Raw genomic sequence first — 16,581 nt, forward strand, 5'->3', positions numbered from 1 at the left:
AAGGTCAAAACCAGTTCAGTGTCCAGGAGGTACAGAGTGGCAGGCAGGCTCGAGGTCAGGGCAGGCGGGTACGGAGTCCAGAAAACAGGCAAGGGTCAAAACCGGGAGGACTAGTAAAAGAAAGAATAGCAGGAGCACGGGAAAAACACGCTGGTTGACATGAAACAGACAAGACGAACTGGCACAGAGAGACCGGAAACACAGGGATAAATACACTGGGGAAAATAAGAAACACCTGGAGGGGGTGGAGACAATCACAAGGACAGGTGAAAAAGACCAGGGCGTGACAATGGCAGTGTACAGAAAGCGTTTGTGTTGTGATACTGTTGATTAACTGGGTAATCCACCGTATTGCACTGAATTAGCATAAGTAAGTTAAATGAACCTGGGTTGTCTGCATGCGACATGGAAGGTGTTCCTAATGTTTGGTATACTCAGTGTATGTTACGAATTTTCTAAATGTACACTATGTTACAAATTTTGCAAAACTTATGATATGTTACAAATTCTAGCTAGGTGGCTAATGTTATCTAGCTGGTTAACGTTAGCTAGGCTAGGGGTTAGGGTTAAGGTTAGGGTTTAGTTTAGGAGTTAGGTTAAAGGCTTAGGGTTAGGGGAAGGGTTAACTAAAAGGGTTAAGGTTTGGGTTAGGGGAAGGGTTAGCTAAAATGCTAAGTAGTTGCAAAGTAGCTAAAAAGTAGTAAGTAGTTGAAAAGTTGCTTGTTAGCTAAAATTCTAAAGTTGTCTGTGATGAGAATCGAACTCACAACCTTTGGATTGCTAGACATTTGTGTTACTTAACATGCTAAGTTGCAAAGTAGCTAAAAGGTAATTAGCAGTTGAAAATGTGCTAATTAGCTTAAATGCTAAAGTTACTCGTGATGAGAACTTGCAACCTTTGGTTTGCTAGACATTCGGGTTATACACCCACCCATCCACGCTGACCAACCACTTTCATTTTTGTCTTAAGTAACCATCTGTCTTATGTAACCATACCAAATGTAACATATTTTACTAATTTGAGTGTCCCGGATTTACATTTACTATGTTATGTCTAGTCTATCAGACCACGTTACAGGACACAATGACCCTGTGGGGCCTACACTCTCTGCAGTGCTATCTGCAGGCTCTAAACCCTGCATCTAGCCTACAATTACCCAGCACTGTCTCCAAACCAGATCCCTAAATAACTTTCCAGAGTACTCTCCTAACTGCTTTCACCCATTTAACTCTTGGACTGGCTATGAGGTGTAGGATTTATCATGTGTACCAAGACACATTCGCCTGAAACTTGTATTCTCGTGTGAATGTAAAACACAGCTGAGGGAAAACAATGAAATGAACCTCATTCTGCGGTGGAACAGAGAAAGGACACAGATTGTTCTGTCTTTTACCACACATTCTGACATTCCTGACCACACATAGTGTATTGATACTTGCTGACAAGACATTCGAAAAGTACTTTTTAGTGAATTTGCATCCTTACCTCCTACATATTGATTTGAAAGTGATTCATAATGAAATGAATATGTCTCTGATTCAACTTTTCCTCTTTCCTCGCGTGAGAGGAGTGGTGGTGAAAGTAGGCAGTTGTTGACCTCAAGTGTGTCATAATTGTGACTTGCTGAAGGTTACATTTTCATTGTGACAAACAGTAGTATATGCTCAAAACAGTAATAGCATGAAAAGTTTCCTAGAATGAAGGCCAGACGTAGGTTTATATTGAATGAGAATATAAGCTACTGCAAGAAGTTGTGCAATGTTTACCATCAGTATCATTTTAGAATTAAACAGTTTATGAAAATATCAATGTTACAACTGATGACATCAAAATGTGTATTTCTCATGAGAAATGTAATTTCTTGTTGTTGTTGTGTCTACTTTACTTCATCTTTGATGCTGTAATAAAGATGATGATCATCATTATCATTAATACCACCATCACCACCGAAAATTGTTAGCAAGGCATTTTACAGAGGAAACATTAGCATAACCAACGAAAAATAGTCCATTACGCAACGGGGAAGCCCACGCGAGGTAAAGTACGGCATTCTAAGCAGGTGTAAACACTTTGTTCTGAAAAGTTCTTTTTCAAGTTTTCAAAGGTCATCTATCTAAAATACACCACAGGAAGTTGCAAGGAAGCTGTCGACTTGAGCATCTCAATTTCATTTTCAATACATTCTTATCAAACGTTACCCTTATTAGATAACAACTGAATACAGGCCTTGACAAAAACCTTTGTGGGGTTTGTTTTTCATAACTGTTTTTTTTTTTATTAATGCCATGGTGTGTTTTTCAAATTTTTAGGATATAATTTGGAAATTCTGTAACAGCTACTGTATGATAGTAGGCCTATTTTCATTCATCATCACAAATCTATTTGTTAAAAACCAATAGTTTAATCTGCTAACTGAAGCAACAAAATACACTGAAAATTACAGAAATATATCCATTGATATCACATGACTTTGACTGAATACAGATTGACCAAATGTTTTGTCCTAAAACATATTTCAGAACTCATTAGCCTTGCTGTATTAATACCTTGTCATTGAAAATAGTCTCATCAAATTTCAAGGTGGCCTTTTTCTATTACTATTTTATGACAATGGCCAACATACAGTATTAGTAGTTTAGTACAGGGTTATTATATAGAGTTAGATAATGACTTTACTTGCTAATACTCATATGTGGTTCATCCTGTACAGAGCTAACATTGACGTTGATTAATGCAGATGGAATTGAGATGTCTTAGTTAGTAATTGTATTAATAAAGTATTCTAAAGACATACAGAATCTGCAATCCATAGTTTTGCTAAGCTTAATACTATATTCTCATCTTAATATTAGTACCATACAATATAAAACAATGGGGGGTAATAAGCCCAGCTCTTCCAGATAGCATTGGGTCATAGACTCCCCAGATCCTTGGTCTACACATCAAAGACTGCAGGTTCCTAGACTACTCCATATGATATTCAGCTATTTTTTATGGTCTGTCAACAAAGATAGGAACAGTTGTCCAGGAATCACGACCAGTAGGGACAGGCTACAGTTCACTTTGCCTCCCAGCCAAGATCTTACCTGGGACCAGGCTTCCCGGTTGGTGGATGCACACTATATGCCTCGTTTGCCATACACACAATGGCAAGAAGTTCCTAGAAGTCCATTATTATGTCATATTCACCATTTACTTTGACATTGACCTTGGCTGAAGAAGCTTATACTAGGACACAAATTGAATTTAAAAAATACCGTTTTACATTCTTCCCTGGCCCCACAGAATGAAGAAAAACCTCCAATGGATTGTTGCTATGATTTTTGGGAGAATTACTCCCAAAAAACATGTCCGGTTCTCTTTCCTAAATATTTCCCTTTGTCAGGCGATGCCATCTGGTCCCCTAGCTTCCAGCGGTTTAGACAGCTGTCGAGGCAGGCATGACGGCACTCGGCACAGTGTTGGGTCATGCCGAGACAAAACACCTTTTTACCAGGGATTTAGAGCAGGATTAAATGATTGGGCGCCAAGAGCCTTACAAGGGAAGTGACTTACAGCACCGCTTTTTATGTCAATATCAACATCACCTGGTGAAGCCATGTGGTCTGATGCATCCACAATGCAGTCTGACCTTCACTAATACTATGGAAGTATTTGTAGAGATGATAATAGTGATGATGGTGGTAATAACGATGATAAGGATGAGGATGGGGTTGAGGATGATGATGATGATTATGATTATAATTACTATGATGATGATTATTATGTTGATGAGGATGAGGATGATTCAAGCAAAAAAAAAAAAATCTAAACAGATAGTCATCTAAACTAAAGCCAGATGAGAAATAGCAGTGCACCTGACTTTTTCTTTGGCTCTCTAGAGTGGCAGCTGTTGCTTCAGTCTGACCCTTGATATATAGTGAGCTCCAAAAGTATTGTGACAGTGACACATTTTTTGTTGGTTTGGCTCTGTATGCCAATACTTTGGATTTGAAATGATACAATGGCTATGGTAAATAATGCATTGTGTTATTTTGGAGACACTTTTAATGTAAATAAGAATAGAATATGTTTCTAGACACTTCTACATTAATGTGGATGCTACCAGGATTACGGATAGTCCTGAATGAATCGTGAATAATGATGAGTGAGAAAGTAACAGACGCACAAATATCATACCCACCAAAAAATGCTAATCCCCCCTGTTATTGTAATGGTGAGAGGTTAGCATGTCTTGGGGGTATGATATTTGGGCGTCTGTTACTTTCTCACTGATCATTATTCACGATTCATTCAGGACTATCCGTAATCCTGGTAGCATATATCATTTCAATTCCAATTGTCACTGTCCCAATACTTTTGGAGCTCACTGTATAAGCAATCTATATTTACATATAAATATACTTTGCTATCACATGATCAGGTCAAGTAATACTTTATTATAGGGCCTACCACCATGACGGGAATGCAACAACATTAAAAACAATAGCCTACAGCAATTGAAATATATGCTTTGTTAAAAAAAAAGGGGCACAGTAACTTCAAACTGTCACATCATGAAGAGGGGAGATAATATTTCCAATATCCTTTCCATGTAGTGAAGTTATGTGACAGATTGTGTATCACACGGATTCTTTTTTTCTCTCGAACACGGTACTTCGCGCCTGTCCTATTCCGGAAGATCCCGAATCTTACCTCGCTAATTCCGAAGGGAGCCGAGGGAAACCCGAGGCTCCGCGCATAGACGAGAGCCGCTGTTTCCAATTCACCATTGCTAACAGCCATTTCATTTAGGTCATTTCTAGTTTTCATTATTTATACAATGACTGAGGATGGATTCCGAACGACTTGACATGTCCGTGAAAGACCTGGGATTTGGGATTTATCACCGCAAACAATGAATCGTTTTTTCAATCCCATCAAAGACCAAACCAGACGGGTGCATTTTTAAATATATAGGGCGCCTACAGACACAGTGTACATATTTTCAAAAAGGATGACTGCACTCTGAACGGAGTCCGCATATTGGCCTACAGTTGAATATGGAAGCGGATGGGTTATCACTGAAAGTATAAAATCACAGGAGACTAGAATGGTCGAAAAAAGGCGTCTCTTTTTTTGATGGAGAATCCAACAAGCAGAGCAAGACCCACAATAAAAGCGTGATGTTCTGTAATATGAACACCGTTATTTTCAAAATTGAGATGCGTTTACCAGTGATAGGATCCAGTTGATGACACCGAGAAATAAGTATTTGAATACAGAAAAGATTGTCAGAATTGGAATTTACCCATTTGTTCTATTCTGTCAGTGTGATGGGAATTTATTGCTGAACATTGGGAGAGCTTTATGGAAAACCCGAAGACATGACATGCACACGAAAAAAGAGGAAACGATCCTTTTTGTTCTTTAAAACCTGTGTTTATTTAAGAAGTCTGCAACAGGCTTAATTGACGGGGGAGCCGTGCAAAATTAAAAGTATATGTGCATTAAGATCTGATTCTACTGAGGTGACAATACCCTGTATAAATTATGTTTTCAGTCATTTAATTGTGAAGGATGTCGACATTCATTGTGGATTATATTTGGAATTTATGCTCGTTTTGTTGACCCCTCTATGCCATTTACTGTTGCTTTACCATGATCTTTGAATCATTTTATATTTAATGTGGACTGCAACAAGCGGCCTAGAATAAAATCCTAAGCCTTTGTCTCGAGGACAAGCATAATAAATAAGGTAAGATTTGCTTTCACCTTCCTATGTCATTTTTTTGTTATTACTTCTAGGCCCCAAGTAGCCTTATTTTTTTCCCCTCTGGTACCTGGTTAATTCGTTAACGTGTGTGAAACCCATTTTTTGGGGCTACAACATAGCCTATTTCTGTTATGATTCATGCAGCCCCATGACGCATGCCATAGACAAACTGTACATGTAGGCCCGTAATATCATCTGGTTATTATAGTCGACACACACCACTGCAGATTTAAGTGCCATTTGTGTGATCTATGCCCTATGGTAAATTACAACAGGGAACCGCATTATGGACACGAGGCTATAACAATCGGTAGCTATATTATTCACTGGGCGAATTTCCGTTATGACAGCATCGATACAGGTCTACCCATTTGCGAATGCGATGCAACTGGGGTGTTGGGGTCTCGTCATCAGCCCTCGTTGATGAATTATTATCAACATCATCTGTTCATGAATTCTGAAAGGATCGGATCAAGTTGAATGCTTCAAATGACCCAGTCTACCATAGGCTCTAGGCCTATTCGCAATTGTTAATGCATTTACTTAACTTCAAACATGACGTGTCAAGCCCACCACTAAACCTATTGTATTTTCCCTAGCCCCGGATGTATTTATTCATATTCTAATACCGTTGTTTATAATTGCATTCGGTCGGTGTTGAACAGTGTCAGAGTGATTCCGGCTCCTTTGGTTGGTGAATTCCGCGTCGCCTCCTCCCACCGCGACCATGGCAGCGGTACTCTATTGCTGTTGCTATCCAGTTCTTGACAATGGCTCAGCTACCAACAACCCACTCCAATTTCTCCAGGCCCCTCCCTTCATGATGTATAGCCTTTCGGTATTCCTGTGAAGCTCTTATATCCCTATAGCCAGTATATTAATTTTGCAATCAAAATTAAATAGGCCTACACATGATGATGTAATCTTACCTCAACTATGTTTTTTTCCGATCGTTTGAACTCTTTTTCCACTCACATCTTTCTGTACATTAATAATCTATTCTTCATATGCCTATTTATTTTATACCTTTTTGGCCTCCAGGCATAAGCAACATAAGCGGGCAAAATGAGTAGAATTGCAAGAAATGTGTTATAAAATTGCTAAATGCTCTCTCCGCCCAATGGCAAAATGGGTAGAACTGCAGAAAACTTGCTTTAAAACAGCAAAAATGTCTCCCTGCCCCAAGGCAAAATTTGTAGAATTGCAGGAAATGAACTTTAAAACTTTATGCTGTCAAGATTTGGCCTGCTTGTTAGCATTCCCCCAAACCAAATATTGCTTAGGGCCTCCAAAAGACTAGAGCCGGCCCTGACTATAGGGCTTCTACAAACTGTTCTCATGCTCTAGCCACCAAGGTTCATGCCACATAGACTAATAAAGTCACATGAAATGTAGTAGACCAGAGCCTTATATTTGGATTATAGATTCTTTATCTCAATATAAGGCTCTGGAATAGCCTAATTCATTCTAAATAACTTAGGCCTAAAGTGTAATGAGGTGATTGAATAGGAGACACCAATAGTGTATGCTACAATTTAAAAAATTATGATTCTAATAATTTACCAATTATTAGCCTATGACAGGTGTGTGTTTCTGCTGTGATTCTGCTATTGACACAGACAAGTGACACTCAACCACATACTTCATCTAGCTATTGTTAATCTACTAACTCAACATATCAGGTGCCACCCAGGGCTGGCCCCAGGCATAAGCGACATAAGCAGTAACAGGGCCCCCGGTCGCTTGTTGGAATCTATAGTATTCCACAAATGTAACCATGGGGAATGGTAAAATAGAAGACATTATGTCTACATGACCATAGTATTAGATCATGTGAACAGAGTCAAATGATACCACAGTCCCTTTCTATAGCTAGCAATACAAAACTGTGACATTACTTTGGTTTAAAAATGTCTCATGACTAATTAGGTAAGCCCCTGTTTATATCTGAAATATTGGATTTACTATAACAAATCAAAAATGGAAAAATATATGTTTCTGAGAGATTGGGAAATTAACAAGAATATAGGCCCCTATAGGTTTTTTTTTTAAATATGCCATTTGAAATTGGTTTAAAGGAACACTACTGGTCAAAAGTTTTAGAACACCTATTCATTCAAGGGGTTTTCTTTATTTGTACAATTTTATAGTGAAGACATCAAAACTATGAAATAACACATATGGAATCATGTAGTAACCAAAGAAGTGTTAAACAAATCAAAATATGTTTTATATTTGGGATTCTTCAAATAGCCACCCTTTGCCTTGATGACAGCTTTGCACAATCTTGGCATTCTCTCGATCAGCTTCTCTCAATCAGGAATGCTTTTCCAACAGTCTTGAAGGAGTTCCCACATATGCTGAGGACTTGTTGGCTGCTTTTCCTTAACTCTGCGGTCTGACTCATCCCAAACCATCTCAATTGGGTTGAGGTCTGGTGATTGTGGAGATCAGGTCATCTGATGCAGCACTCCATCACTCTCCTTCTTGGTAAAAGAGCCCTTACACATCCTGGAGGTGTGTTGGGTTGTTGTCCTATTGAAAAACAAATGATAGTCCCATTAAGCACAAACCAGATGGGATGGTGTATCGATGCAGAATGCTGTGATGGCCATGCTGGTTAAGTGTGCCTTTGAATTCTAAATAAATCACAGATAGTGTCACCAGCAAAGCATCCCCACACCATAACTGCTCCTCCTCCATGCTTTACAGTGGGAAATACACATGCAGAGACCATCCGGTTGGAACTAAAAATCTCAAATTTGGACTCCAAACCAAAGGACAAATTTCCATCGGTCTAATGTCCATTGCTCATGTTTCTTGGCCCAAGCAAGTCTCTTCTTCTTATTGATATCCTTTAGTAGTGGTTTCTTTGCAGCAAGTCGACCGTGAATGGTTGATTCACTCAGTCTCCTCTGAACAGTTGATGTTGAGATGTGTCTGTTACTTGAACTCTGTGAAGCATTTATTTGGGCTGAAATTTCTGTGGCTGGTAACTCAAATTAACGTATTCTCTGCAGCAGAGGTAACTCTGGGTCTTCCATTCCTTTGGCGGTCCTGATGAGAGCCAGTTTCATCATAGCGCTTGATGGTTTTTGCGACTGCAGTTTGAAACTTTCAAAGTTCTTGACATTTTCCGGGTTGACTGGCCCTTCATGTCTTAAAGTAATGATGGACTGTCGTTTCTCTTTGCTTATTTGAGCTGTTCTTGCCATAATATGGACTTGGTCTTTTACCAAATAAGTCTATCGTCTGTATACCTGTATACCTTGTCACAACACAACTGATTGGCTCAAATGCATTAAGAAGGAAAGACATTCCACAAATTAACTTTTAACAAGGCACACCTGTTAATTGAAATGCATTCCAGGTGACTACCTCATGAAGCTGGTTGAGAGAATGCCAAGAGAGTGCAAAGCTGTCATCAAGGCAAAGGGTGGCTATTTGAAGAATCTCAAATATAAAATATATTTTGATTTGTTTAACACTTTTTTGTTTACTACATGATTCCATATGTGTTATTTAATAGTGTTGATATCTTCACTATTATTCTACAATGGTAAATAGTAATAACAAAAAGTAAAAATAAAGAAAAACCCTTGAATGAGTAGGTGTTCTAAAACTTTTGACCAGTAGTGTACATTTATGTATTTCAGCTCTTATTCATTAATATAAGCATTATTATTCAATAATATGGGTGTTATTTTAAATGAAGGAAAACTGGGTTCATCAGGGACCACTGGGTTATTATGAGTAACTGTGTTAGCACTTTATAATAACTTGAATTAGTACGCCATCATAAATACTCAGGTATGCTTAGAAATGTTTTAGAAATTATTCCAAATGTGTAGAATAATTTTACTCTACGTATAAATAATTGTTTACTAAGAAAATGATTCTGAAGTGTAATCATACACTTTGAGAACTAACTATGGGTGCACTAATAACTGAAAACAGTTTATTATGTGATACCTTCATTGGCTTTCTCATATGGTATGCACTCCCCAGACAAAACGAAACCATAGCTATTCTCCATCTGAAACTATCAATGCCCCCACCATTCATCACAATAGTTCATATAGTCTTACAGACAGACAGACAGACAGACAGACAGACAGACAGACAGACAGACACACACACACACACACAGACACACATACAGACACACACACACAGAATAACACAGCACAAGGCAGAATGGTCCTGTAGCCTAGCAACAAGCGGCTGTAATTACTGTGACAGAAATACATTAGTATGCCTGCGGTGAAACAATGGTTTTAAGCCCTTCTCTCTCCTGTAGGACTCACATACTCCATAATCATCACCTGTGCATTCCCTGATCACTTCCGAAGGTTTCATCAATACAAATGATGGTGGTGGAGGGGTCAATACCGATTGACTCCCATCACACACACACACCCACTCATACACAAGAGAGCACAGACACCTACACATTCACACCACTGAGCTATCAGACATACTGTACATCTAAAGTGTTACTGTTCAACCTCTTTTGGAAATGCCCGGTCAGTGGTCCCCAAAGTGACTGCACCAATGAGGCTTCATCAAGCAAATGCTATCTCAACTTCACAAGTGATTTGTTTTCCCCCATCTTCTTCACACACACACACACACACACACAGAAAACCCCCTCTCTGCACACACGGTCTCTCTCTCTCTCTCTCTCTCTCTCTCTCTCACACACACACACACACACACACACACACACACACACACACACACACACACACACACACACACACACACACACACACACACACACACACACACACACACACACACACACACACACACACACACACACACACCACAGACACACACACACAAATACACATACATACACACACACACACACACACACACACACACACACACACACACACACACACACACACACACACACACAGAAAACCCCCTCTCTGCACACACGGTCTCTCTCTCTCTCTCTCTCTCTCTCTCTCTCTCTCTCTCTCTCTCTCTCTCTCTCTCTCTCTCTCTCTCTCTCTCTCTCTCTCTCTCTCTCTCTCTCTCTCTCTCTCTCTCTCTCTCACACACACTCACACACACACACACACACACACACACACACACAAATAATGTAAGTGTTGTAGCCTAGCAACAAGCGGGGTAATTACCGTGACAGACTAGTTGCTGGCATGCCATGTAGCGTGTGGAGAAAACAGCTGATATGATTGGTGTTGAGGGGGATGGAGAAGATGTTCCACAGCATGCTACAGCAGATGCCTATGTGAGCCCTGTTTCGCCCCTTGTAGAAACAATTGATTGATTCCATGGGACAAATGATTTGTGTAATTCCGAGGATGATGACTTGAACATCTCCCTCCACTATTATGACATTTGATTCTGTATTACAGGCCTTGTATAATGCGCGAAGATAGGGGCTATAATACAATGTATTAATGTTGTAAACAACTACAGTCAGAACTTTATTTTGGGGTAAAGGGTGGGGAAGGTGGGACAGACTTGGACATAAAGATGGAAAATGAGTTAAAGGGATAGTTCAGGATACCATTTGTATGTCTCTGCGTCCAGTATGAAGGAAGTTAGAGGTAGTTTTGCGAGCCAATTCTAACTAGCGTTAGCTTAGTGAAAAATAATAATAATTGTATCTACGGGTCCATCTGACTCTGGGGAAGTAGATAAAGGGGTTCATTGTCAAAATCCCAAACTATCCCGTAAAGAGTTTACTGAAATAGAATAACATACCTTATTATTACGATGTACTACATACAGTGGGGTCCAGAATTATTGGATCCCTTGATAAGGATGAGCAAAAAATACTGTATAAAATAAATAATTCAAATACTGGGCTAAATTGTATGCTCATTTGTTAAACAAGTAATACAAAAAATATATAAAAAAGATATGGGTCAAAATGATTGGATCCCCTGTTTTCAATACTCCAGAACCATATAATTACATTTGCATCTTAGTCTTTTTTTTTTTTTAGCAGACACTCTTATCCAGATCAAATTAGTGCATTCATCTTAAACTAGCTGAGACATAAGGCAGATGTATTATTTAAGATACTCTTTGAAGAGGTAGGTTTTCAGACATTTTCGTAGGATGGGCATGTACAGTGCTGTCCTAGCATCAGGGGAAAGCTGGTTCCACTATTGGGGTGCCAGGACAGAGGAGAGCTTTGACCACTGCTTCCGTAGGGGTGGGACAGCCAAGAGACCAGAGGTGGCAGAACAGAGCGCTCGGGTTTGGATGTAGGGTTTGAGCATAGCCTGAAGGTAGAGCAGGGCAGTTCCCTTTGCTGCTCCATAGGCAGGTCTTGTAGTGGATGCCCACTTCGACTGGAAGCCAGTGGAGAGTATGGAGGCTTGGGGTGAAGAGAGAACTTGGGAGGTTGAACACTAGATGGGCTGCAGTGTTCTGGATAAGTTGTAGGTGTTAGATGGCACAAGCGGGGAGTCCAGCCAGCAGAGAGTTGCAGTAGTCCAGAAGGGATATGACGAGTGACTGGATTAGGACCTGCGCCGCTTCCTGTGTGAGGAAAAATTGTACTCTATGGATGTTGTAGAGCATGAACCTGCGAGTCACTGCTTTGATGTTTGCAGAGATTACAGGGTTACGCCAAGGTCTTTTGCATTCTGGGAGGGGGACACCGTAGAGTTTTCAAACGTGATGGAGAGGTCTTGGGAGGAAGAGCAGCTCCGTCTTGATGAGGTTGAGCTTGAGGTGGCGGGCTGACAGACACGCGGAGATAGTATCTGCCAGGCACGCAGAGATGCGTGTTGCCACCTGGGTGTCAGAAGGGGGGAATGAGAAAAGCAGATGAGTGTCATCCGCATAGCAATGATAGAAGAGACCATGAGAGGATATGACAGAGCCGAGTGACTTAGTGTATGGAGAAAAGACGAGAGGACCTAGAACTGAGCCCTGGGGGACACCAGTAGTGAGAGCACATGGTGCAAACACAGATCCTCTCCGCGCCACCTGGTAAGGAGCACATGCCAAGTAGGATGCAATCCAGGAGTGTGCAGAGCATGAGACGCACAATCCTGAGAGGGTGGAGAGGAGGGTCTGGTAATTCACAGTGTCAAAGGCAGCAGATAGATCGAGGAGGATGAGAACAGCAGAGAGAGAGTCAGCTTTGGCACAGAGAAGAGCAGTCTCATTTGAGTGACACGTCTTGAAGTCTGACTGATTAGTGTCAAGAAGATCGTTCTGAGAGAGATAACGAGAGAGTTGGATAGGGATATAAGGACATAAAGGATCTGGAAAGATTCTGAATGGAGGAATGGTCTAAGATCCCTCCCAATGTGTTCTTTAATGTCATAAAACATTTTAGAATAGGCTCAGTGTCATTATCCTCGCAGGGGGAGGGTGCTGGAGTATTGAAAACAGATGATCCAATCATTTTGATCAATATCTTTTCTATATTTTGTATTACTTGTTGAACAAAACCTCTTTCTCTGAGCAATTGTATTAGTATAAAATAATATAATTGTTCTATTTTTTGGTAGCATACAATATAGCTCAGTATTTGTATTATTAATTTTATACAGTCTTTTGTCCTCATCTTTATTAAGGGATCGTTAGCTGACATGGTCTAGTTGATCTGGAGATTTCTGAATAGTTATAAATAGCTCTCTTAAAACAGGGGTTCCCAAACTTTTTCATTCGGGGCCCCCCTTTCCAGCATTGGGAAACATCACGCGCCACGTCTATTTCTATGGGCACCATCACTGTTCATCACTGTTCAGAGAATTTTGCAGGTTTAAAGCTTATTTCTTGCAATTCTACACATTTTGTCAGGGTGCAAAGAACATTTTTCAGTTTTAAAGCAAATTTTCTTGCAATTCTATAAATTTTGCCATGTCATGTGATATTTGAGTGACAAAAAATTGACAACAGTATGTATGGGCTAAAAAATGTTAGCTGGCCTCCCGGGTGGCGCAGTGGTTAAGGGAGCTGTACTGCAGCGCCAGCTGTGCCATCAGAGTCCTGGGTTCGCGCCCAGGCTCTGTCGTAACCGGCCGCGACCGGGAGGTCCGTGGGGCGACGCACAATTGGCCTAGTGTCGCCCGGGTTAGGGAGGGCTTGGTCGGTAGGGGTGTCCTTGTCTCATTGTGCACCAGCGACTCCTGTGGCGGGCTGGGCGCAGTGTACGCTAGCCAAGGTGGCCAGGTGCACGGTGTTTCCTCCGGCGCATTGGTGCGGCTGGCTTCCGGGTTGGATGTGCGCTGTGTTAAAGAAGCAGCTGGTTGGTTGTGTATCGGAGGACGCATGACTTTCAACCTTCGTCTCTCCCGAGCCCGTACGGGAGTTGTAGCGATGAGACAAGATAGTAGCTACTACACAATTGGATACTACGAAATTGGGGAGAAAAAGGGGGTCAAATTCAAAAAAAAAAAAAAAAAAAGTTAGCTGACATGCTAGTTGATCTGGACATTTCTGACAAATTATAAACAGGTCTGCAATGACTGACATGACAAGAGGAACTGATGATGCACTATCCAATTTCAAAATTGCACCTTGTGCATTCTACTATTATAACTTTTAAGAGTAAATTGAAAGCCAGCGTGAGTTTGTTGTATTATTTATTTTGGGGGGGAGGGGGCCCCAGAGTTTGGGAACCACTGTGCTAAATGACATAAATACAAATGTAAAAAATGCTGCTGGAATATCTTCCATATTTTTTTGTATTAAATGAGCATACAATTTAGCTCAGTATTTGTATTATTTATTTGATATCGTATTTTTTGCTCATCCTTATCAAGGGATCCAATCATTCTGGAACCCGCTGTATGTAAACTGGGGCTACTAGGGCTAATCATCTACATATAGGTAGTTAACACTTCATACTCTTACCTAACTCCATATTGGCCTAGCACGATATTGACAGTTAGGTAATCATTGCATATCATAACCACTACTTCCTGGAAATTATGACATTTTACAAAACAACTGCTGCAGTCCAGCTAGGCCAATGCTGGAATCATAAAAGCATTGCATTTTACTATTAGAAAAGCCAAGAGACACACACCTCTCATATTAACCTTATACAGTATACTCCCTGCAAACACTTACACTGTATTATTCCACACTGATGTCAGACATGGAAATCCATCCAAACATTTAATGCTTGCTGTTCTTACTTCCTGTTTACAGGAGCTGAAGCTGTGAGAAGAAGAGGCACGAGAGGTAGAGCTACAGGAAACAAGGGGCTTAGTGAAAAATGGGGCAATGCGGACTGAAGCGCTCCGGTTCCATGTGAGATCAAAAGGAGAGGCAACCACGAGGACGAACAAAAGGGCAGCTGGAGGAGGAGGCGGAGGAGGAGAGGGAGAAGGAGGAGTGGATTTCAGGAGAGAAGAGGGCATAACCTGGGAGACAAAGGGATGGCCAATGGCAACGAGACCAGTGAGGGGCTCGGCGGTCCCCTGGCGGCGGTGGTGGCCACAACGGGAGGGATGGCAGTCGGGGGCCCATCGTCAGCTGTGTCCACCTACATCAAACTGGTCCTACTGGGGCTAATCATCTGCATCAGCCTGGTGGGGAACCTGGTGGTGTCTCTGCTAGTCCTCAGGGACCGGGCCCTGCACAAGGCCCCCTACTACTTCCTGCTGGATCTGTGCCTGGCCGACACCATCCGCTCGGCCGTCTGCTTCCCCTTCGTGCTGGTGTCCATCAAGAACGGCTCGGCCTGGACCTACAGCGTGCTCAGCTGCAAGGTGGTGGCCTTCATGGCCGTGCTCTTCTGCTTCCATGCTGCCTTCATGCTGTTTTGCATCAGCGTGACGCGCTACATGGCCATCGCCCACCACCGCTTCTACTCCAAGCGCATGACCTTCTGGACGTGCGTGGCGGTGGTGTGCATGGTGTGGACGCTGTCAGTGGCCATGGCCTTCCCGCCTGTCTTTGATGTGGGCACCTACAAGTTCATCCGCGAGGAGGACCAGTGCATCTTCGAGCACCGCTACTTCAAGGCAAACGACACACTGGGCTTTATGCTGATGCTGGCTGTGCTGATCCTGGCCACGCACGTGGTCTACATGAAACTGCTGCTCTTCGAGTACAAGCACCGCAAGATGAAGCCCGTCCAGATGGTGCCAGCTATTAGCCAAAACTGGACCTTCCATGGGCCTGGCGCCACCGGCCAGGCGGCAGCCAACTGGATCGCAGGCTTTGGTCGGGGCCCCATGCCGCCCACCCTGTTGGGCATCCGGCAGAACTTGCACAACCAGAACCGGCGCCTGTTGGGCATGGAGGAGTTCAAGGCGGAGAAGCAGCTCGGCAGGATGTTCTATGTGATCACCCTGTTGTTCCTGGTGCTGTGGTCACCCTACATAGTGGCCTGCTACTGGCGGGTGTTTGTTAAGGCCTGCACCATACCGCACCGGTACCTCTCCACCACCGTATGGATGAGCTTTGCCCAGGCAGGGGTAAACCCCATTGTCTGCTTCTTCCTCAACAAGGACCTGAAGAAGGGGCTCCTGGCACACCTGCCAGCCAGCTGTAGGACTAAACCTCATCTGCCCCGAGAGCCTTATCACGTCATGTGAGGGGGACGGTGGGCGTTACCTGGGGGGGGGGGGGGGGGGCTGACTGAGGGGCCATTTGAGTTGTTGTGGCCTTTGATTCAGTGCAAGATGATTTAAAAGGGGTGGGTGTCAGTCTGGAACTGTTGAGGAGGTTAACATTTCAGAATTCCATTCACCTCCATGTGATGTATCTGGGTTTCTCCTTGTCAGAGGAGAGCAGAGGTATTTCGAAGCTCATTTGGGATGTTCTAAATTGTTTTTCTAAAGTCTTTTTGGGGGATTATTAC

General features: G+C 42.1%; 1 protein-coding gene across 1 annotated transcript; it reads left to right on the forward strand.

The window, feature by feature from the left end:
• Positions 1-4,723: 4,723 nt before the first annotated feature.
• LOC110492275 (putative G protein-coupled receptor 173) lies at positions 4,724-16,323 on the forward strand. The gene is made up of 2 exons (XM_021566457.3): positions 4,724-5,738; positions 14,922-16,323. Exon 2 carries the CDS (start codon positions 15,152-15,154, stop codon positions 16,313-16,315), a length of 1,164 nt encoding a protein of 387 aa, XP_021422132.2. The 5' UTR covers positions 4,724-5,738; positions 14,922-15,151; the 3' UTR covers positions 16,316-16,323.
• The last annotated feature ends 258 nt before the right edge of the window (positions 16,324-16,581 follow it).

Source organism: Oncorhynchus mykiss, chromosome 16, assembly GCF_057628025.1.
Source record: "Oncorhynchus mykiss isolate SJ-2025 chromosome 16, ASM5762802v1, whole genome shotgun sequence".
NCBI classification, from domain to species: Eukaryota; Metazoa; Chordata; class Actinopteri; order Salmoniformes; family Salmonidae; genus Oncorhynchus; species Oncorhynchus mykiss.